The sequence below is a fragment of the Phaseolus vulgaris genome, unplaced genomic scaffold, assembly GCF_000499845.2.
Source record: "Phaseolus vulgaris cultivar G19833 unplaced genomic scaffold, P. vulgaris v2.0 scaffold_17, whole genome shotgun sequence".
NCBI classification, from domain to species: domain Eukaryota; kingdom Viridiplantae; phylum Streptophyta; class Magnoliopsida; order Fabales; family Fabaceae; genus Phaseolus; species Phaseolus vulgaris.
In genome coordinates, this window is record NW_027174086.1 from 156,246 (window position 1) to 180,714 (window position 24,469).

A 24,469-nucleotide genomic window follows, 5' to 3' on the forward strand; every position below is an offset into this window, starting at 1 on the left:
ACATGTCATAATGTGTGTTTGATGTAGAAAATAGCTTTGAAGGTTTATAGTATTGTAATTAGTGGTCAATATATGATAGAGGTTGTTTAAGGTAGCCTTTTGCATTGTGATCTACTTCATATCCCTAACTAAGGTAGTGAGCTCAAGCACAAGAAGTTCTTTGCAATGTTTCTCAAAATCTACCTTAAGTTTTCTCAAAATCATTTTTCTGCACTAGTGCTCTTTTATTAAAGCTTTTTCAAAATTCAGTTTTGGAACCAAAAAGTTTGTTTCAACCCTTTTTATTACCGTTAAGCTAAGTTGGAAGTGGTTTGGAAATCATCTTTTGCAATGTTTCTCAAAATCTACCTTAAGTTTTCTCAAAATCATTTTTCTGCACTAGTGCTCTTTTATTAAAGCTTTTTCAAAATTCAGTTTTGGAACCAAAAAGTTTGTTTCAGCCCTTTTTATTACCGTTAAGCTAAGTTGGAAGTGGTTTGGAAATCATCTTTTGCTTTTTCAAAAAACAATCCATTTATTTTAACTTCAACTTGTTCTTTTTATAACAGTTTTTAATTGTTTTTTGAAAAATTGTTATAAACTGTTTTCTATATAAAGAGAGACACATCTCACATGAAAGAGGTTGAGCTATCACGTTTTTTAACATAGATCAAAGAGTTTTTTAGTGAGAGATAAAAGCTTTGAATGATTTTTTGAAAGGTTCTCTTAAAGAAATTCAAGTGTGCTTGTTGTGCCCTGGTCAAGGTTTGAGGTTCTATCATTGTTGTGCTGCAGAACAATGTTGTTGTTTTAGGTTTCTTGCATCTTCTTTTCAGGTGCTTTCTTTCATTATTCTTTCTTGTGTAAAGGTGATTGTATATGCACTTCTTGATAGAGTTTCTTGAAGTGTAAGTGTTGTTGAAATAGTGTTTTTTAGCATTGTGTGCCTTATTCTAGAAGCGTTCAAGAACCACAAGGTTTTGTAAGTGTTTTGGTTTGATTTAGTGGAATCCACCTTGGTGTGAGGTGGGACTGAATGTAGCTATTGGTGAGTGAACCAGTATAAACTGTGTGTGCCTTTTTCTTCTCAATCCCTGCACTCATTTCTACATAATTGATAATCTGGGACAAAATAAATCTGTTGATCTGAAATTGAATATTTTCTTTTTGGGTTGTCACATAGTGTTCTTCAAGATTCTGAAAAAGTTCTTGGTTACTTATGGATATCTGAATTTGTGTGTTGGCTGATTAAAGAAAGTAATAAAATCTTTAAAATAACTTTGTTCAAGATTCATTTTCTTTTTAAGATCGTTCTTAAAGATTTAAAGTTGGATTTCTTGATGTAAAATCTTTCTTAATCTTTGTTGTTGTCAAGGTACTTACACTATGATGAAAATCACTCATTTAATCTCAAACTAATCTAGTCAAGGTTCTGGATTTGATAAAGTAATTAGAAAATAAATCAATTATTTTTAAAATCAATCTATTCTTTTTCACATGATTACTGGAAAACAGTTTTGTTTGCGAAATTTTTTCAAAACTCAATTCACCCCCCTTTTTAAACTTAGACACTAATAGACTCAACAATATGTTCATCTCAATAAAATCTAAACGAGCATTTAGACCATCCTTCTTCTTCTTGTTAATGTTAAGAAGTGTACCAATTAAGCTATCACACACATTCTTCTTAACATGCATTACATATATATGATGTCTGACATCTAACCTCGATCAGTACAAAAGATCAAAGAAGATTGATTTTTTCTTCCAAATGGTTGTCACAAATGACTTCTTTTTTGACTTACCGAAGGTGTGGTTTATGTTATTTACCTTTTCATAAACCTCAACACCAGTTAATGGAGTTGGTGGACTACTAGTCTCTTGACATCCATTAAAGGATTTTTTCAACCTTCGGTAGGGATGATGACTTCTAAGAAACCTTCGATGCCAAAGATATATTGTCTTTCTTCCATGTTTCAATTGTTGGGAAGCAGTGTCTTCTTTGTATATTGGACATACTTTATGACCCTTAACACTATATCCTGATAAGTTACCATATGTCGGAAAGTCATTGATGGTGCAAAGTAACATGACATGCATATTGAAAGTTTCATTAGCAAATTCGTCAAATACTTCAACACCCTGATCTCACATTAACTTCAAATCTTCAATTAGGGTACTTAGATAAACATCTATGTCATTTCCTAACTGTTTCGGACAGGATATCATCATAGATAACATCATGTATTTTCGCTTCATGCACAATTTAGGAGGTAAGTTGTAAATAACTAGTAACAGACCATGAACTATGAGTCGTACTCATATTACCAAATATATTCATTCCGTTTGTAGCTAAATCAAGTCAGATATTTCTTGATTCTTTACCAAGCTATGGAAACTCATCATCAAATTTCTTCCATTTAATAGAATCAGTTGGATGTTGGTACATGCCATCACATTTCCTTTCATCTGCATGCCATATAAGATTCTTAGCATCATTTGGGTTTCCAAACAAACGCTTCATCATTGGAATGATGGGAAGATACCACATAACCTTCATTGGGGGTCCATGGTTTCCTATCTCTTCAATAGTATCATCATCTTTTGTTTCAACTTATAACGTGATAACCCACATCTCAGACAACTTTTCAACAATTCAAAATTTTCTCGTATAATATACAATCATTTTGGTCTCATAATTACGATTAGGTAGAGTATTTCCCTCTGGAAGCATATTCTTCAACAAATGAAGCAATTCCATGAAGCTTTTATCACTCCATCCATTTACTGTCTTCAAAATTATCAATTTTAACACCGCCGACAACCGTGTGAAGTTAGTTGATCCAGGATACAATGTAGTCTTTGCATCGCTTGACATACTTCCATATCCATGTGCTTCTGCAAAAGACTCAGCTTCCACATCACGAATCATGTCCTCCAATCAATCATCATCTACTTCACCATGTACTGCATCATCCATGGTGGACTCCATATATTATTCAGTTACGAAAACACATGTTAAATTTAATAATTCACCATGCCATGTCCAAGTTGTATAAGACTGAAGAAACCCATCACATAAAAGGTTCTCCCTGATTTTCTTAACATCCAGTATCCTTTCGTTCAAATAGTTGCGTTACGTTGTGAAAATTGTATAAATTTTTTTACTCCTCTTTCATACTCATCACTTATGCGAAAAAAATTAATTCAATTTCGATCCATTATATTCTGTAATAGTCATTCAGGTGTTTACTAATGAGTGTGAAATCCCACGTTTGTCGAGGGTCGAACACCCCCAAACTCAATATCAACACTTATCAATTGATGAGGGTCAAACACCCTCGGACTCCTACCAAAACGTATCAATTGCTGAGGATCGAACACCCTCAGACTCAATATTAACACGATAATTCTATTCTAACCTAACAACTAACCTAATATAAATTAATAATAAATACTAAATATACAAATTAAAAATCATTAAATTAATTATAAATATTAAATAATATAACTCTATCCACATCTAATAATTTAATAATTCTATTCTAACCTAAAAACAAAAAATAATATAAATTTTAAAAAATACAAATTATAATAAATAAAAAATAAACAAATTAATAACATTAAAAAAATTTAAAACACCACCAACCTTGTGCGTGAAGGCAACTGTGGTGGTGAAGAGCGGCACGACAATAGCGGCGACAACAACAAAAGTGGCAACAACGACGAAGAAATTAGGGCACAGTAAACACCCAAACACCAGCGAGGCAATGAAACATTGAGCTTTGAGGAAAGGTAGAAAAGAAACACATAAGAGAAAAAGAAACAAAAACTAATGGAGAAGAAGAAGTAGAGAGGTCGAAATGAATTTACCAATGCCACGAAGAAGACAAATGCAGGCTCGAGTAAGACGAGAGGAAGCACCAGAGTTGAAGAGAACGAAAGCGCCAAAGAATGAAGTATGAAAGCGTAAGTGACATGCTTTTTCTTAGGATAAAAAAAATGTTTTAAGAATGTAACTAAGAGGTAAAACCGCATTCTTAAATAAAACGCTTTATTTAAGAATGTCACTATTTGTTATAGTCACATTCTTAAAACAAAGTGTTTTGTTTAAAAATGCGATTATAATAAATAGTCACCTTCTTAAAGAAATTAATTTAAAAAATATCAGTATGTTTCAAATGACCGCCTTTGACTGTAAATGCCTTAAGTGTATGTTCTTTGTTTTTATATTTTGTACTAGTGGATACAACTTTTTGGTATCCCGATCCAATACTACGTGGAGGTCTCACCTTCAGTCTCTCCGTTGGATATTGGTGCTCCGCTCCTCTGTGCGGGCGTTCAGTGGCTTTGTTTATCGTGTCTTCTCTCTAGACAAGTATATAAAACGTTCTTTTGTTGCTGCTAGTCCGATCTTTCGTGAATAGTCTCACCTTCAGTCGCTCCATAGGTATTGGCGCTACATTCACGATGAATGCCTCAATTGCTCTTTCGGTATCACTTCTTGCATTGGTAAACTGCAAAATAAAATAAGAAAAATGTCCCACTCAAAACAAAATAAAAATGTCAAAGAATGGTGTTGAAACAATATATACTAAAACACGCTAAATCGACCGTTAATGCAAAACGCATACTTAAAATTCATGGACGGCTAGATTTTACAAAATGTTCCTAATTTTTATACACAAAGCCTTTATAAGGCATTGGATTGGATTGCTTTAGCACAAAAACAAAAGGAAAAAAATGGCGTGCAGGAGCATGCTTCGTTCAACCACTTTCATAGAACCCATACTCCGTCCTTTCAATTTCAATTCTCACAAACATCACATAACCGTACGCACCGAATGTAACATCCTCACCACAATTAGGTCACGCCGCTTTCATTCTCCAAAACCACCTCTCTCTTCCTCTCTCAATCAAACGCCGTCGTCTCACCACCATGAAGATCCTCCTCAGGACACCGTCTCCAAGGCAATTTCAGGTAACAACTCATAATCCACAAAACCGTTACATTCCGTTACTAGTGTTAAATGCTTTCTGTCACAGAGGTTTCCGAGGCCAAAGGGAGGGTTGGCCAAACGACAAACGTGGTTGGAAGCACTGGTACAGATGATTCTAACAATGAGTGGTTGGCTTTGGACGAGAAGGTTTTATTTAACTGTTTTTCGTAAGGCATTGTTTGTTTTCAATTACTTGTTACCTGTGAATAATCGGTTAATTGTTTATGTTTGTGTTCTGAAGGTGAACTCGTACCCAACTGTTCGAGGATTTACTGCAATTGGAACTGGAGGTGAGGATTTTGTGCAAGCCATGGTTGTTGCTGTTGAATCTGTAATCCAACAACCAATTCCTCAGGTATATGTGTCAAGTCGTTTCTGGAAATTGAACTTTTGATATTGGAAACGTTTCTCTAATTTATATCGTGATCCTAAATAACTTCTTTGCATGGTATAGATATTACAAGTGGGGGTTGTGTTTGTGTGTGAGCAATATAAACTTATAAGCATTTCATTGTCGTGCTATTACTGTTGGGTTAAGCTTTGTTACTACTTCTATATCTATTCTGTGTGTGTGAATTGGCTTCCTCTTAAACTCTACATGATGTTTATTATGGGTAACAATAGTCCTTGTTTGCTGAGCTGAGCTTATGTTGTAAATAACTACACTCTAAGGACGTTGTTTGATTGAAGCATAGTAAGAAAGCAATGGAAAATTAAAAGAAAGCTTAAAGAAAAACATCTGATTATAGTGATTGTGAAAAAATTCTTGCATATGTACCTAAACTATCATAGAATAACATTCCCTTACCACCATCATAGGATAAATAATTAATTAAAATGCTTACAAGTTTGAACCAACCAACTACTTTGTCCTCTACCACTTTAAACTTAAATACCTTTGTGCCTTTGGTGGTTTGATGCTCCCGGGAATGTTGGTAGTCTAAGTAGTGCATCAGTGAATACAGTATTTAACTACATACATAATATGAAGTTAATTAATAGTTTTTGTTTACACTGGCGCAGTTTGTCATCTCTGAAACTTGTTTAGAGCTATTTAAGATAAACTGGCCATATAAATTTCGGTTATTTTGTGTATGTATTTTTAACTTAGTTTTGATTACATTTTTTTTATATCAGTTTATCATAATATTTTTAATTTATTTAAAATTAACCTAGCTAGATTATTGACCATTGGATGAATAAGCAGTCCCTACAGTTATATCTTACCCATTACCCACCCTTTGACGCTGTTGAACAAACAAAGGGTGAATGAAGAAAAAACAAATGTTAGAAGAAGTTGGACCCAAAAGGACTAGTTTTGGTTTTTTTTTTTTGTAAGCAATTATATCTCAAATTGTTTTTCTCAAGAATCAATTATAAAAACTTAAGTAGTTTTAACAATCACCTTATATTTAATATTTGTAAATAGTTTTTGGAACTTTCAAAATGCCCTATGATTGAGATAGGCAGATTGAAATATCACTATGAATAGAGAGATATTTAATGAACACTGACAACAAAGGTAACAAGGGTCATGACGAAGGGTTTGATCAAAAGGTTTCCCATTGTGAAAGGACTTTTAAGTTTTAAGCTTGCACTTTTAATTGCAAATGAGTTGTGAAAGGTTGATAAAATATCTTTTGGATGGTGTGCTCAAATGGAAGATATAAACTTTTTCTCAAGGGTTCTAACTTCTACATATGCCTAATAGATGTGAAACTCCAGAGTAATAAACACAAATAAAAAGGGTCAAATGTAGAGGATTTTGCTAGTGGCTATGTGGCAGAGGATTTACCAAATCTGAAAAGGTGAATCTGCACATGCACCAAATAACTAATTCACGCCTGTAGAATTTTGTGTGGGAAGGACAGTAGTATATAATTTTTTGTTAGAGGAGAGAGAAGGTGTAGATTGTTTAGGTTCTCCTTCCCTGAACTCTTCTTTCTGGGAAAAATTTTCTCACAAAGTTGCTTTCCTTAGTCTTTGGTTCTCTGTATAGCTGTTGTTTAACAACCTTTCTCTTGGTGATATCTTTTGGATACAGAGACGTTTTTCTTCCTTCTTGTTCCTTGTTCTATCACTGAGGATAATTTTTATACATCACAAATTGTTGCTTTCATAGAGTCATGATGGGCAATACACGCATGAAAACCTCTGACGTCGGTCAAACACATTTTGGAACTAGTGAAGCATTGTGGTAAAGAGTATAGAACACGGTTCAAAAGGCTGGAATCAACCATTAATGAACTAAGAAGCAACGACCTACTGTAGCCTCAAACTCAGGGATGTCATTTCAGCCATTTCGTGTGTGAAATGTTAAGCTTGATTTTCGGCGATTTGGTGACACTGATGCGTTACAATGGATTTTAAAAGCAGATCACTTTAATCATACCCCTGATGAACACCGTTTGACGATTGTTGCCATCCATTTGAATAGAGAAGTGGTTCCTTGGTTCCAGATGATATCCAAACTAATCCTTTTCAATCTTGGATTGGACTCACTCAAGGTTTGGAGCTTGAGTTTGGTCCATACCCCTATCAGCTCCCTCGACCAATTTATTTAGGTGGACTCAGCTTTGATCAGTACATGACTTCTACATTCAGTTTACTGCTCTTGGTAATCAGGTGCAAGGTGTTACTATGGAAGCTCTTGTAGATTGCTATGTGGGGGGATCCCTAGAGCAATACTGCATTGATTAGATGTGTATCTTTGGCCAAACTCTATGAAGAAAAATATGCATTTGAAACCAAAATATTCATCAACCTATGTCTCCAAACTATACACTACAAATTCTACCCTTCTTTCATCCCAATCCCTTAAGACGACTAATTTTCCACTTCTTTTACCCAATCCTAGCCAAAATTCATAAATCACCTTGGTTAGAAATTCTAACATTAAAAGGATGTTGATTACAACCTTCTATTAAATATGTGTATTAGAGAAAAAATAAGAAAAAAATATAATGTGTAATAGTTAGTGGAGTCAGTTTTCCGTTAGTGGAGCAGAGACTATTAATTTAATAGGGGAAGTTGTTAGTAGTTGAGAATGGAAAAATACAATTGTATAGTTTTGTGTGGGAGGGTTTAGGTTCCTTGAAATACCTGAAGTTAATTCTTTTGAGAGCTATTACTGCTTGAAGTGTTCTTTAATACCAATAAAGATATTCTTGTTTCTAGGTCACTGTTTCTAGATTCTAATTTTTGATCCCAGTTCTATCAGATGTCCCTCGTTGAAATGCGATTATTAATTGTATGCTTCTTTAGATTCTCATGGGTGGAAGAAGTTCAGAGAATTTTTTACAGTCTAGGCTTGCTCACTATTTGAAACTTCTTGGGGAACCTATCCCCAATTTTAAACTCTTAGTTGGGAATGACAATGCTCTTGTGGCTGAAGGATTAGTAAGATGATTGGAGGTCAAGATTCAAGGTCATTCCTTGAAGCTTCTTGTTTACTTCTTGCCAGTTTCAAGAGTTGATTTGTACTTGGTGCGGCCTTTCTAGCCACTTTAGGCCCACACATCTCATATTACAAGTTAACTTAAATTTTTTATATAAACAATTGGCTTATCACATTGCACGGTAAGAGATCCAAACTTCCTTTTCCTGCCCAATTTAATCAATTCCAAAGATTGTGTCACACCACCACTGCTACTGTTGAACTTTTTGCATTGCAACAGCTCACACACCCGCATACTACAACAACTCGGTGGTTAGGATTACCCACTGATATGGAACCTTAAGTGGCTATTTTGTTATATACTTACAAGGAAGTATTTGACATTCTTGAATGATTACCCCCCTAAGGTCATTCAATACAATCGTTGCCTGATAGTGGACCAGTGTGGCGTTATCGATGCCCTTATAGCAAAAAAAAAGTCGAGACCATGGTTCAAGCCATGCTCAATGAAGGGATCATAGTACTAGCCTTTTTTCTTCTCCATAATTCTTGTCAATATGGAACTTGGAGATTTTGCACGGACTATAAGACTTTAAACGCCATTACAATAAACTATGGTTTCACTATTCCTATTCTGAATGAGCTTCTTGATGAGTTGTTTGGTACCCAATTTTTCTCTAAACTGGATTTAAGATCTGGCTGTCATCAGATCTTAGACGCAAGGATGCCTTTAGAACTTACCAAGGCTTTGCAAATGGCTTGTGATAATGCCATTTGGGCGTACGAATGCCCCTGTCAATTCAATGTTTGATGAATGAGATATTTCAAGGAATCCTGCAGAAGTTTGTACTAGTCTTTAAGGACATTTTGATATATATTCCTACATGGTCTGTGCACCTGCAACACTTGGAGGTGCTTCACCAAATATTGAGAAAACATTAGTGGTACGTTAAACTATCTAAATGCTCTTTTGGACCGATGGAGAATGGTGTGACAATGGACAACAAGAAAGTTTTAGCAGTTTTACGATGGCCTAGTCTTACAGATTCATAAGAGGTTTTTTGGGGCTCATTGGGTATCTATGAAGCACATACGACACGGACAGAGAGATATGACTAAATTAAAAATTATAGGACACGGGACACGACTATATATATAAATTAAAATGTAGTAATATATTTTGTTATATGAAAAAATAAGAAAAACATTTATAAAATTAATTTAAAAAAAGATGTACTTATATAAACCATAATGTTTAATTTTTACATTTGTTCATCTTCATTAAAAAATACAACTTTTAATTCTGGTTCATAAGAGATAAGCTAGCAATATCAAGAATTTCATTGTCATCCAATGAAAAGTCATCTCCTACAATATTCCATAATTTAGTTTCCTATTCTTTGTAATTTGAGGAGTTTCTGGAGAGAAGACAAAGATTACTATGGACGAATGACAAAGATTACTATGGACGAATACTAGATCCTCTGTCCTTTTAGGTGTCATCTTCTATCTTTTTAAAGAATGTATAGAGGAGTCCAATTCCTCTCACAACATGGTTGTCCAAGTTTAAGAGCTATCTTCTTAAGGGTTGGTGCATGAACTCCATGAACAATCCACCATGATTTTTAATCCCTGTCCCTTAAAGAGTCAATATCGGCAAAATCTTCTTTTCCATCTGAAAAGTTTGCGAACTCTATATTTACCCGTTTTCTTACATCCACATCATCAAAGTACCTCATAAAACATTTATTCCTTTCCTGAGTAAGTTCCTTAGCTTGATGTGGGACAAGTATGTGTGAATCTTCATTTAACCATTTATGACTATAATATCTATATTAAAAATATAAAACATAATATTATGTACTTCATAAAATATAATAATAAAATAATTTAATTATATTGTATTACCTTGGATTTAAAGAATGAGTTAGACAATGAAGTGATGTGTTACTCTTAGTCCAACTATCAATTAATATTAACTTTACTACCTCGAAAAATGATGAATATTCAACTTCTGTCTTCATTTCATGATGGTATATGATCTTTTTCACATTTTCAATCATTGAATCCCTCATCTCGTATACTAAGTAAAGAGTAGCCATATCCGTATTTGTTTTTCTAAGAACATCATAAATAGGGGCAATAAAAGCAAATATGTAATCAACCTTCATCCACCAATTATCCGTCAACAAAGTTTATTTCACAAATTGTGCACTATCGACATTATTCACTACTAATAACCATCTTTTGGAGCCCTTTCTTCAAACTTCTAAATCTTTTTAACATGACTATGAAAAAAGGAACTTCAATGAGTTGAAGTTATTGAACATTGTTAATAATAAATGTTTTAATAAATGTAGCATCATGAACAATTTGTGAGATCCAAGGACATTGTTGATAAGTATCACTATTTTTTCAGTATTTTTTGCTGCACAAATTTTTTTTAATGCAAGATTCAAGGTGTGCACTAAACAAGGAGTTCAATAGATTGAGGGAAATTCTAATTTTAAGAGCATCCTCGTTGGCTTACATACAAATGCATTATCAGTTACAATTTGTACCACATTTTTTCGCCCAACCTATATAATTGCATCTCTCATATGTTTAGCAATAAAATCTTTGTCCTTTACTTCAAAAACATTGGTCCATCTCAGGGATAGCCATACAATTCATAAGTGGTCTTCTTTGAGGATCACTCCACCCTTCACTAACAACTGTTACACCTTTCTGATTCCACGAGTTTCTTATAGGTTGCAAAAGGTTTTCTACATTACTTCTTTACTTTGATAGTAAAGGATCTCTGAGTTTATTATATGTTGGTGGTATATATCCACCAAGATTAAAAGTATTAGCTGCATAAGAAAATGCATTCCTATAATAAGGACTTCTTGCTAAATGAAATGGTAAATAAATTTATTTGATTTCTACATGTAAATAAATTCAAAAAAGAAAAAGGTTCCTCTACCACCTGGATCTGATGAAGGAAATCGGGCAAACAATGATCTCATCCAAAAACTCAAAGGTTCCTTACAAGTTGCTTTCAATATTCAAGCGAGAAATACTCTTGATTGTAAAGTTACGAGGATGTTTTATTCTTCAGGACTACCATTTCATTTTATTTTATTATAAGAGTGCATTTTCTTATGCAACTAATACTTCTAATACTTAGAGGTCCTTTACTTTCAAAGGAAAGAAGTCATGTAAAAAAACTTTCTGCAACCTATAAGAAATTATGAATCAGAAAGGTGTAACAATGATCAGTGATGGGTGGAGTGATCCTCAAATAAGACCACTTATAAATTTTATGGCTATAACTAAGAGTGAACCAATGTATGTTTTTTTAAGTCAGTAGATGAGTCTGATGAAATAAATGACAAAGATTGTATTGCTAAACACATGAGAGATGCAATTATGGAGGTTAGGCCCAAAAAATGTGGTACAAATTGTAACTCATAATGCATCTGTATGTAAGGCAGTCGGTATGCTCATAGAATTAGAAGTTCCTTCAATCTATTGGACTCCTTGTGTTGTGCACACTTGAATCTTGCATTGAAAAATATATGTGCAACAAAAAAATGGTGATACTTATCAACATCGTTCTTGGATCTCACAAATTGTTGATGATGCTAGCTTTATTAAAACCTTTATTATGGGGCACTAGATTATCAATGTTCAATCACTTGAACTTAGTGAAGTTGTTTTTTGTTGCTTCAACTATAGTCATGCTAAAAAAGGTTTAGAAGTTTGTAGAAAGGACTCCAAGAGATGGTTATTAGTAATGAATGCTCTTCTTACCGAAAAGATATTATCGATAGTGCACAATTTGTGAAAGAAACTTTGTTGACTGATAATTGGTAGATGAAGGTTGATTACATACTTGCTTTTATTGCCCCTATTTATGATGTTCTTAGAAAGACAGATACGAATATGACTACTCTTTACTTAGTATACGAAATGAGAGGTTCAATAATTAAAAATGTGAAAAAGTGAAAAAGGTCATATATCATCATGAAAGAATACGGAAGTTGAATATTCATCATTTTTCGAGGTAGTAAAATTAATATTAATTGATTGTTGGACTAAGAGTAGCACGTCACTTCATTGTCTGACTCATTCTTTAAATCCAAGGTAATACAATATAGTTAATTTATTTTATTGAGTACATAATATTATATTTTTATGTAGATATTATAGTCAATAAATGGTTAAATGAAAATTGACACATACTTACCTCACATCAAGATAAGGAAATTACTCAGGAAAGGAAAAAATGTTATATGGGGTACTTTGATGATGTGGATCTAAGGAGACAGATAAATATACAAACTTTTCATATGGAATAGAAAATTTTGCCGATATTGACTCTTTAAGAGACAAGGGTAAAATGGATACAAAATCATGGTGGATTGTTCATGGAATTCAAGCACTTCAGAAGATAGCTCTTAAACTACTTGGACAACCATGTTCTACTTCTTGTTGTGAGAGGATATGGAGTACCTACTCCTTTATACATTTTTTAAAAAGAAATAAGATGACACTTAAAAGGGATGAGGATCTAGTAAATTACAAAGAAGATGAAAGTAAATTATGGGATATTGTAGGAGATGATTCATTGGATGAGAATGAAATTCTTGATATTGCTAGCTTATCTTTTAATGAACCAAAATTAGAAGTTGTATTTTTTAATGAAGATGAACAAATGTAAAAGTTAAACATTATGGTTTACATAAGTACTATTTTTTTAAATTAATTTTATAAATGTTTCTCTTAATTTTTTCATTTAACAAAATATATGACTACATTTTAATTTATATATTTAGTCGTGTCACGTGTCCTATAATTTTCAATTTGACCGTGTCTGTGTTTCATAGGTTTTTGGTCTACCTAATTTCTCCAAGCCTTGTGTTAGAAAAATTTTCCACGAGTACAAGGGTGGGTGTAGTTCTAAGTCAATCCTATAATGTTCTTTCTAAGAAGCTGAATCCAAGAACGCAAAGTCAATCTGCATACATCAGGGAGTTCTATGCTATAACTGAGGCAATTGCAAAATTCAGGCACTATTTGTCACAAAAACTGATTGAAGAAGCTTGAAGAGCTCTTAACAGAACAAGCACCACAAACTCCTACGCAACAAAAAGGGCTACTTAAGTTATTGGGATATGATTTTATATACAAACCTGGTAAAGATAACATTGCAGTTGATTCTTTATCCAGGTCTTTGCTCATGGCATGGTCTCAACCTCAACTACAAATTGTCTCTTGGTTGAAGACTGCTATAATGGAAAATTCAAAATTGAAGACTATAAGTGGAACTATGCAAGAAGAATCAAAATCCTATGCGTTACACAGTACACGATGAATTGCTCTTTTGGAATAATCGATTGATAATTTTGGAATAATTTCTGATGATCATGCATTAATACAACTGATCCATGAATTTCATAGCTCATTATCACGAGGACATGTGGGGTATGCCCGAATTGCTAGAATCACTTCACAATTTTATTGGTAGAATATGCAAAAAGACAAGAGATTTTTTCAAAATTGTCTTATCTGTCAGCAAGCTAAGACTGCTACAACTCTTCTGACAGGGTTATTACATTCTCTACCAATCCCCATATCAGACATGGGAAGACGTACCAATGGACTTCATCACGCCTCCGAAATTCACAAGGATATTTGATCATCATGGTGGCCATTGATAGACTCTCTAAATATGTTCATCTCGCTGTACTCCGAGTGGATTATACAAGTAAACAAGTAGCTGAGGCTTTCTTAAGGGTAATAGTTAAACTCCATGGCACCCCTAAAACCATAGTTTCCGATAGAAAATAGGTTTTTACCAACCAATTTTGGCAACATGTATTCAGGTTGAGTGGAACAACCTTGAACATGTCCACAAAATACCATGTTTTTACCAACCAATTTTGGCAACATTTATTCAGGTTGAGTGGAACAACCTTGACCATGTCCACAAAATACCATCCTCAATCTAGTGGTCAATCCGAGGCTCTAAATAAATGCCTTGATATGTTTTTCAGACAGTAGATATGGTTTAGGTTAAGTTGCAATCATATAGGCAGCACTAAGTAGCTTTGAGAAAAATTCAGAAACTGAGTCTAAGGTACTCTGGCCCTTTTCCTGTGACTGAGAAGATCGGACAGGTGGCTTATAACTGTTATTATTAGCTACCACTAAAATTGATCCTATGTTTAATGCTTCCCAATTGAAACTTTGTAAAGGAGAGCATGCACAACCTTATGTCCAACTCTCCATTACTACCACTGAAACTTCCCCAGTATTACAACCAGTTTCAATTCTAAAGTCCAGAATCATAGGGGGTCACAAGTTCGATAGCAACTAGTCCAATGGGAGGGATTGGATACTGCACATGTTACTTGGGTAGATTAGGGGGCAATTAGGCCTTTCCAGGTTTCAACCTTGGGAGCATAGTTTATCTTAACGGGGGAGGAATTGTAATAAACACAAACGGAAAAGGGTCAAATTCGGATGTTGCTAGTGACCACTTGGCGGAGGATTTACCAAATCTGAAAAGGAGAATCAGCCCACGCACCAAAATAACTAATTCACGGCTGAGCAGTAGTATATACTTTCTATTAGAGAGGGGTGGATTGTTTAGCTTTTCCTTCCCTGAACTCTTTCTTTCTGGGAAAAATTCTCTCACAGATTTGCTTTCCCTAGTTGTTGGTTCTCTGTATAGCTGTTTAACAACCTTTCTCTTGGCGATGGTTTTTTGGAATTCGGATAATAATTCATAGAGACGTTTTTCTTCCTTGTTCCTTACTCTACCACTTTTATACATAACGTCTTTTTCAAAGCTGTTAAAATCAGTAAGTATACCGCTGGAAATTGATCACAAGTATGAACTTGTTTCCAACCCGGAATTTGATCACAAGAAATATATGCTAAGCTTAAATTTTATTTCTCTTTCAATTATAATTGTTTCTCCTTGTAAGTTGTGGGCTGTGTAGCATATGTGAATGTAATCCTTGAAGAGTTTGTTATCAGTATATTGCAATTTGCATCTATACTTTTATCACTGAACCTCGTTTTTCAAACGGCATTTGACATCTGATCTGCTTTGAATTTTTAACATGTAATTACAGGGATGTGTGAAGCAGAAGTTATCATCTGGGGGAAAATATGTATCTGTAAATATTGGGCCCATTCAAGTTGTTTCCAGTGAACAGGTCTGTCTGTCTCATTCCTCCCCTCTTTTTATCACTCGAAAGTTAATTGTTCTATACTTATTTCCACTAAAAGAACACGTGGGAAAGGAAGGAAAGTAGAGACGTGTTTAAATTTTATTTACATTTATTAGAAGTTTATGTTGTAGTAGATCGATCCTCCAAGAGAACAAGGCTGAGCTGATATATCTTGATATGAAATGTTATGGCATTTTTCAGGTTCAAGCTGTATATAGTGCCATGAGGAGGGACGACCGAGTGAAATATTTTTTATAATCTGTCAAATTGTGTAAAGAAGAAGACGATTACAAGGTATGTACCAACACGCCTGCTTTTTACTGGCAAAGTGTTAATTAATTCATGATATTATTGTAGTCCCAGAAAGGTGTAACACCATTATTTGTTAATGGTGGATAATCTTATAGCCACTTAGATGGTGGGAGGCCGAAGACTACTAAATTTTTCCAGCGAAAGTCAATGAAGTTTTTTTTTTTCTTTATTAGTATCGTTTAATTTTATTTTCAATTTGTGTTAGTTATAATAATTTTAGCGAACAAAGTTTAGGGTGATTTTGATTGGTTTTTTTGTCAACTTTTTTTTTTATCTATGTTGAATTTTTATTTTCAACGGTTAAAAACAATTTTAGTCAAGATTGGTCAAAAATTTAGTTTTGAAAAAAAAAACAATATTTAATGTTGATCCAAAAACAATTCATGTAGTAATTAACCAAAAATGATCTGGATATACTTCAACTTGTACAAATATGGTAATAGCTTTGCCAACATTGGTTAAAAAAAACTCTTATTAGCGTTAACATAGAAATAACCATTACATATGCCATTATAAAGAAATAGTCCCAACAATGTTAACTGAAAGATAATCTTTATAATATTAGTAGAAATCCTGACTTACAATTGTTGAAAAATAGTCTTATCAAAATCTTGAGTACCGTTGGTTGGAAAATAGTTTTGCCAATTAAAGTCCAAAATTAATATGACATTGCTTACTACATTCGAGGCACTTGTACGCTGAAGTTGATCATACTTTTGATTTCTTTAAATTTCTTTCGTATTGAAAAGACTTATTTTTTATTTATATGTCCAAAGGGGAGAAAGTGTGTAATGGGGTGGATTTCACATTAAAGTTATGGGGATTTAAAGTATTTGAACATCATAAAAAAAGTGATATTGTTGATCCATGCCCTTGAAGTCTTTTTTAGAACGGTAAGTATTAGTTTGATGATGAACATTAAACCATTATAAGGTGTCGTGTTATTTTTAAGAAAAATAATAGGTCATGCACTACTAAGAGAAAAGGTAAATTTCTATTTTTCTTTTTGTAATTTGACCAATAGAACCTATGAAGTTTTCTTAAAACACTTTATTAAAAGATTAAAACACAGAAGTAGATCATTTTCTTTTCAATAAAATATAAAGAACACCAAAATAAGAGAAAGAATAAAAAAGAATGGTACAATTTTTTTTATATTAGTTTGTTTTTTCTCATTCAATTTCAATCACAACTTTAGTAGTGTACTATCGGATCGGATGACTGGATGATCGACGACCTTCTGCCATAGTTAAATCTAAATGATGAGATCCTAAAACATCATTTAGCTAGTAATACACAATTTTATATACAAAACATGACACGTGTGATTGGATCCACTTTTGGGCCTTACGCAGACCCATGACAACAAGGATCCAACCAAAATGTATAAATAGCAGAACAGGTAACTTTTCAACTCTCACACTTGTAAATTTTTCTCAGACTGTGACTTGAGTTTCAGATTATCTGTCCAGGTTTCTCATTTTGTCATTAGTAGAAGGAGAAGGACTGAAAGACAAAAAGACCATAAAATCCAGAAACCGAGAAGACTAGAACCTGAAGAAAAAAAAGAAGTCACTTTAGGAGAAATTTGACGTTACAAGTAGGATTGTTTAACTATCTTGAGTATTAAGATTACACACTTCACATGTAAAAATACAATTTCTCAATATATGAAATCTTCTTGAAAAAACTATAAAAAAAAATAGGTATTACATACGTGAAAACTTATTACATAAAATCTCAAACATGTTAAAAGCAAAAGTCTATTCAAGTATATCACAACTCCCTTCAAAGATTTATGAGAAAAACATAATTATAATTTTGGAAAGTTATTGAATATCAGTATGAATGAGCAATGATGATTTTCAAAGTGCTATACAATTTCTTATCTTTTGAAATAGTAGAATTTTTTTTAGATAATCTATTTAGAAATAGGTCTAATCAATAATATTATATAATACATAAAAAAACTAATGCATGAAATACATATGTTTATACATCAAAGCAAAACATCAATTCTGTCGTATTAGAAAGGTTCTTTAAGAGCCTTTATCAACATCCACGTTTTTTTCCTCAAATGTCTCAATTGAGGATTTCAGTTTTTTCAATGTCTTAAGCCCCATCTACTTTTTTATTTCATCTTTTACATCTATTTTTGGTACCATTTTTTTATCACTTTTTGAAGTTTTACATAAAAATAGCTATGGAAATTCTCCATTTGTCCCTTAATATGTATTAAAATTAAACATTATATATAAATGAAATATTTCTTCTATATAATTTTCTCAAATTAGCGTGTAATATTAAAAAATTAAATATATTGTTAAATTTACTTCATAAATATTTTATATATAAAAAGGTCTTTGTTTACTTTGATACTTTCAATTTTATTTTTGTTTATTAACTTTTTCATCTAGACAAGTTTTAAATACATAACTTCAAAAATTGTGAGTGTAAGAAGAGATATTAGCCGAAATTGGGGGATTTTTGGGGAAGAGTGTGAAAAGATTACAATAAAAAATTTAGACATTTCTTTTTTTTTCAATTGGAAAAGGAGTATGAGACCAATTTACATAAAAAAAATAAAATCACAACATAATATTTGTTGTGCAATATTATAGAATGATTAAACCCTAAAAAAATCAAACTAAAAGTAATCCATATAATTATAAATACAAGTTTATACGAAAACAATACAAAGATCTTTACAAAAAATTATTAAGAAACTCATAAAAAACTGATTAAGAAACTCATAAGTTGCTTGAAACACAAAAGTTGTTTTATACTTCATATTGCATAATTTACATATAAACTTGTTTATTTGGATTAACTCAATGAGTAGGAGCATCACATAAAACAAATAAGTTTATTATTAAATATTTCATAAGTTGGTACTTCAAAAGCAATAGAAGAATTCATATATCTAATTTGTTGAATCTAACTTAAGAAATAGTAAGGTATGTTAGTTTACAAAAATCTCCTTAACTTTTATTTGTTCTCATCCTGTTGGCACAATGTTGAGCTCAAACATTTTGAAAGGTGTTTCTCTCCTTTGTGCCATGAATTTTTTATACTTATACCCCTTGGGAAATTCGAACATAGGGGGCTCTTACATCCCCTCGGAGTTATTTAGAAATATGCATCTGAATGTTTTTTGAATGGTATGTTTTCTTCAAACATAATGTACAATTTGCTTTCTAAGCAACTTGTAAAATATGAACTATACTTAAAACTTTATCACACTACGAGGTATATTTCAAGTTCAAGGTAAAGATAACTTTCACCAATTCTCATAAAACATAATACTATACTCAAAGATTTTTATATGATAGAAAAATGGTGATTCTAGATTTCATAAAAAAGGTTCAAAAGACAACATATCTCTTTAGAAAATGATTGCAGGGGTTAGAGTTTCATAACCCATAACCCTATACTTCTTTTATGTTACATTTTATACTATAAAAGGAGGAAACAAATGGAAATAGGAAAACTACTCACCTAGGAAGAAAACTAATTGGTAGAACATGAAGAGAATAATGAGATGATGTGATTTAACAAACTTAACAAAACTTTGTTAACAAATTTCAAAAATCAATCGGTTAATTTATCGAAACAACCGATTGAATTGGTTTGATAACAAAGTTAGTACATCTATGTCTTTAAATGTGAATCGGGTGAAGTTATATCATTTTGGAGTTATCTAAATTTAATCATGGAGAGGAGTTATCTTTACTTATTAATTTAGGCTTAATTGCTTCTTTTCTTTTATTATCTATAACTATTAGTGAAAAAGAATAAATCTTTTTATAATTGTTGTTACTATAAACAATTTGTTAATACAATTAGTTCAACGTATTCATTGTCAAAATGTGATTCCTGACTTTTATGTCTTTAAATGTGACATGAACAATTTGTAGGTAGGGACTATGTTTGATATCAATCTGGGAGAAGTCATTATTATAATCTGCTTTTAGATCAAAAAATTCCTTTGGCTTTCGGTATAAATCATTTATTGTAGATAGTTATGCCCCCATGAAACACCTTCACCATCGTCATATTCACAGTCAAATTGTGATTCCTAAATTTCATGTCTACAAAATGCGACATGAATAAACTATAGGTAGAGAACTATGTTTGATATATAATATGGGAGAACTTGTTTTTTTAATATGCACTTTTAAATATCTTAACCTTATTTATTATCTTATTTATGATAATAGTGAATGAGATTATATATATTACACAATTAGTATATATCTTATTTATACGATTTATAATTAATTTTTTAAATATTTCTTTCTACTAATGTTATTGTTTGTTTTTTTTCAGAATTTGATTGAATAGAAGATTAAGAAAATATATAACGAAATTTATTTCCAGAATTTGTATTATGTTGAAATGTTATGGAAATTATTATTGATTATTGTTTTGATCTTATAGTTAAATTACAGTGAATTTTTTTTTTTAAATATTATTAGAGTGTTGTTAGTATTTAGTGATCATATTTCAAAGTTAATTTTAACTTATAATACTTAGAAAATAAAATATTATAATTAATATACATATAAGTATGTGTAAAAAAAGATAAATAATTTAAAATTCACTTTAATAAAAAAAATTATAACACATTTATTTATCTTAAAAAATTAATAATTTATAATTAATATATATATATATAACTATATTTATAAATATTAAAAATTCGAAAAGCGTACTTTAAATATTATAAATAATTTTGTATATCTCTTTCATATTACTAATAATATTAATATTATTATTACTATTAATGTTAATATTAACAAAATTAATAATTATTATAATGCTAATATTAATAGAATTAATAATAACAACATTAATAATAATGTTAATATTAATACTTAATAAAATTAACAATAATTAAAATAATATTGATATTATTATTATTAATTAAAATAATATTAATAATAATAATTATTATTATTATTATTATTATTAATTATAATAAAAATATAATAAAAATCATAATAAAACTACTAATTTAATATTTTTTTTATAGTAAATCAATTGGGTAAAATTATTAAATTTAACATTTATGGTTTTTTCAACAACAGACCGAAGTTGGTGAGCGGAGTTAAATATGTCATTGTGTTTAATAAGACACTTTTACGAAAATGGAGATTGTGTTTTATTCAGATGAAGAGTATTAATTTTGCTTAATAATTATATCAAAATATGGAGATAATGGTGACGAAAATCGACTGCAGGGGTTTAAAAAGGAGGCTTATTGTAGAAGGATGTTTTAAAGGTATGTGGTGAAGATAATCATAATAGATTTTTTTGACAATAACCTGAGAAAAGGAAAATTAGTCAGGGAATAAAATTAAATTCTAGCATGAGAAATGTGGGAACAGTAATAATAGAGGAGAGTAATAGATTATATTCTCTGCATAATAACAAAACTTAGCAATGTATGCAAAATGAATGAATAGTTTATTCAGTTATGCAAGGATAATTCCAAAACATACAAAACAAAAACATATATAAAAGATTTACAAAATATCATGGCATTAAAGTCATGTTGTCCACTATAGAGAACAATAAAATAATAGATTTTGTTAATGTTTAAACTCACTTGCCTCAGCCATGTATTATATCAACACTAAAATCACTAGGTCAATGTTTTTGTTTGATACATGTATAAAAATTATGTTATATCTAACTTGGATGAGTGCGAGACAAAAATCACCCACCCACCCAATATTTTTATCACCACTAAAACCATTAGGTCAATGCATTTGATACATGTATAAAAATTATGTTATATCTAACTTAAATGAGTTCAAAAATCATACAACTACCAACTCCATATTCCATCAAAACTAAGAATATATTTGAGATAATTATAAAAATTAAATTATTTTAACTATTAATTATACGTATAATCAATTATAATAATAATTAAATTTTTATTTGGATAAGTTTATTGATAAATAATTTGAAAATAATAGATTTTATTTGAAAGAAACAAAATCAATTTTTTTATTAAGAAACATGTATCTTTAAGTTGAAAGATAAGTTTTTTTTTTTTTACTTTTTCAGACAATTTTTTTTTAAGTATTATCTTAAACATATAATTGAAACTGTAAACAAATTTTTTTTATAAGAACAGAAATATTACTCCTTTTATATATGCATAAAAATTGTTATATGTAACTTAAGCGAGAATTAAAGACATAAGTTAACAAAGAATATTGTAAAACCCAACCAAACAAAAAAATTGTTATTTTCTATACTATATAAGCGTAGTTATAAAATGTATAGTAATTAAAACTCAACTTGCATGCTTTGTCATAATTGTCAAGATTTGAACATGTCAAACAACTTATCAGCCGCCGCGCTTGGATGTTTATTAATGGAAGACCAGCAAATAAATTTAAATGGAAAAAAGTTTGGGACAGCGGAATGTCGGTAAAGGGATATGGGGCAATTAACCTCCCACTAAATCGAAACCAGTTTTACTTTATATTTTAATTTTCACGACTTCTACTTCTTTACAGTAAACAAGGTGAATCTATTACACAAGCATACCTAACTTTTTTCCATCAAAATTTTTACATGGACGTTTTAATCTCATTAAACCAAGAAAGTAAAATTTAAAAAAGGTTGTTATATTAAAACATAAAAAAAGTTCCAATGGCTTGAACCATTTAAAAAAAGTTTGAATGAAACAAAATTGAGCTAAAACACCATTTAAATTAATCTGTGTTTGATTTAAACTCAAATTCATTTCAGAATAAGCGAACGAAAAAGGGATGAATCAGAATTCAGAAGTTTCTCGTGAAGTGTCGGTAGAGTGCGACTGAACCATCAACATGGCCACCGTCCACCTGTAATAATTGGCCTTTTTTAGGTGACCAAATTAATGAAAAGGTAAAAAATGAAACTAAAATGGTAAAGCTATAATAAGATATAGATATAGTCCTCTCGCTGTTCTTCAGTATTCACTGCACAGAAAAATAAAATAAAATAAAATAAAAATAGAAGGGAAACCTAACAGAAACGCGCGTCGTCACGAGAGTGATTAGCCTTCGGAGGAATCTCGAAGTGCCAGAGTCTGCCAACACCTTTGACCAACTGCTTCCGGCAGAGAAACTCCTCGGCGTAAACCTTCTCCACCTTCCGATCCACATCGTGCAGGAACACGTGCGTCACGCCGGAGCCTTTCCTGTCCCGAGCCATCACCGCCGCCGAAAATATCGCCGCCATGCGCCCTGGCGCCTCAGGGAAGTACCCCTTCGGCGCATCGATCATGATTAGATCCCACTCCCGCGAGTACACCTCGTCCGGGAGGTTCTGGAGTGCCAGCTTGCACCGCTCGTTGCCGCGGAGCGTGGCGGTGGCCGGCGAGCAGGCAGGCTCGGAGCGATAAGACGAGAGGAGGTGGTCGGCTTCGCGGAGCTGGGTTCGGTAGTGGACGGTGTGGGCTCGGAGGCCCGGCGCGTCCTTGAGGACGGTCTGGACCCACTTAGGGTCCTCCTCGAGGAAGAGCGTGGTGCCGCCTGGGTTGAGGCCTGCCCACATAAGGGAATCGTGGCCCAGCCCAAAGACGAGGAAGTTGGCGGGGCGGTTAAGGGCCTGGAGGACATCGAAGGTGACGGTGATCTCCGAAAGAGACTGTTGCGGGACAACCTGCGAGGTGGCGTAGTGAAGTATCGCTTTGAGCTGCATCGATTTGGAAGTTCCGGTTAACTGCTGCTGTGCTGTGGATATTGAGCATAGAAGACTGTTCTCGGAGGTTTGGATGAAACTGGCGATAAAGAGCGTGGCTCCGATTATGCATAATGTCCCCATTAGCCACACCGGCCATCGGTTCTTCATCCTCTCGTTCCCTTGCATTCGTTGATGGACAGAGCTACCAGGAGTTTGGAAATGTCTATTTTAAGGGATAGGAAATGAGATGGGGTTTTCGGACTTATGGATCAATTTATCAAACCAAAATATGATGGATTTTGGGGAAAATCAAATGAAAAGTAAGATTATTTTTATTAAAACTGGGGAGAGAAAACTTTAAGGAAACAGAGAAAAAATATAAACATTTGTGATTCATTTAATAATTGTGATTGCTAATTTTTTTAATCGGTGAGATTGGAATGCTTTATAATTTTAATTTTATGGTTAAAATTAATTTTGAATAAACTATGATTATTTATTTTGTATATAAAATTTATGTGTGAAAGTACAATATGTGAATTTAGTTAAAAAAATATGAATTATAGTTATATACAAAATTGTTAAAAGTAATCTCGATAAAATTATATAAAATTGAAATAATTGTAAAAGATTTCAATGAAATTGTAATTTTCATAAAACTTAAAAGTATAAATTGAAATTGGTCTAAAAATTCAACACCTAAGTAGTATTAAATATTGAATCATACAATGATAAAAATATAGTTAAATTACAGTAATTAAACAAAATAATAATAATTATATGACGACATCTATTATTCCATGAAATCTTTGTTGGAATTGGACAATTCTTTGATGAATTCTTTCAAAACCTCTATTAACATTGAT

At 32.1% G+C, this 24,469-nt stretch overlaps 2 protein-coding genes across 5 annotated transcripts; one reads left to right on the forward strand and one right to left on the reverse strand.

Annotated features, from left to right (window-relative positions):
* The first annotated feature begins 4,237 nt into the window (after positions 1-4,237).
* On the forward strand, positions 4,238-17,615 carry LOC137817147 (uncharacterized). Of its 4 annotated transcripts, none has more exons than XM_068620394.1 (6): positions 4,238-4,960; positions 5,026-5,126; positions 5,221-5,334; positions 15,504-15,587; positions 15,804-15,896; positions 17,387-17,615. In XM_068620394.1, exons 1-5 carry the CDS (start codon positions 4,723-4,725, stop codon positions 15,858-15,860), a joined length of 594 nt encoding a protein of 197 aa, XP_068476495.1. In that variant the 5' UTR covers positions 4,238-4,722; the 3' UTR covers positions 15,861-15,896; positions 17,387-17,615. The 4 variants fall into 4 exon arrangements, with proteins under 4 accessions (XP_068476495.1, XP_068476496.1, XP_068476492.1 ...); XM_068620395.1 differs by having other exon boundaries at positions 17,374-17,614; XM_068620391.1 differs by lacking the exon at positions 17,387-17,615 and adding an exon at positions 16,010-16,083.
* Positions 17,616-22,626: 5,011 nt separating this feature from the next.
* Positions 22,627-24,110, reverse strand: LOC137817136 (arabinogalactan O-methyltransferase 1-like). Its single transcript, XM_068620373.1, has 2 exons — positions 22,944-24,110; positions 22,627-22,780 (listed from the first exon to the last, which is right to left on the reverse strand). The coding sequence occupies exon 1, from the start codon at positions 23,787-23,789 to the stop codon at positions 22,944-22,946; it is 846 nt and encodes a 281-aa protein (XP_068476474.1). The 5' UTR covers positions 23,790-24,110; the 3' UTR covers positions 22,627-22,780.
* Positions 24,111-24,469: the final 359 nt, after the last annotated feature.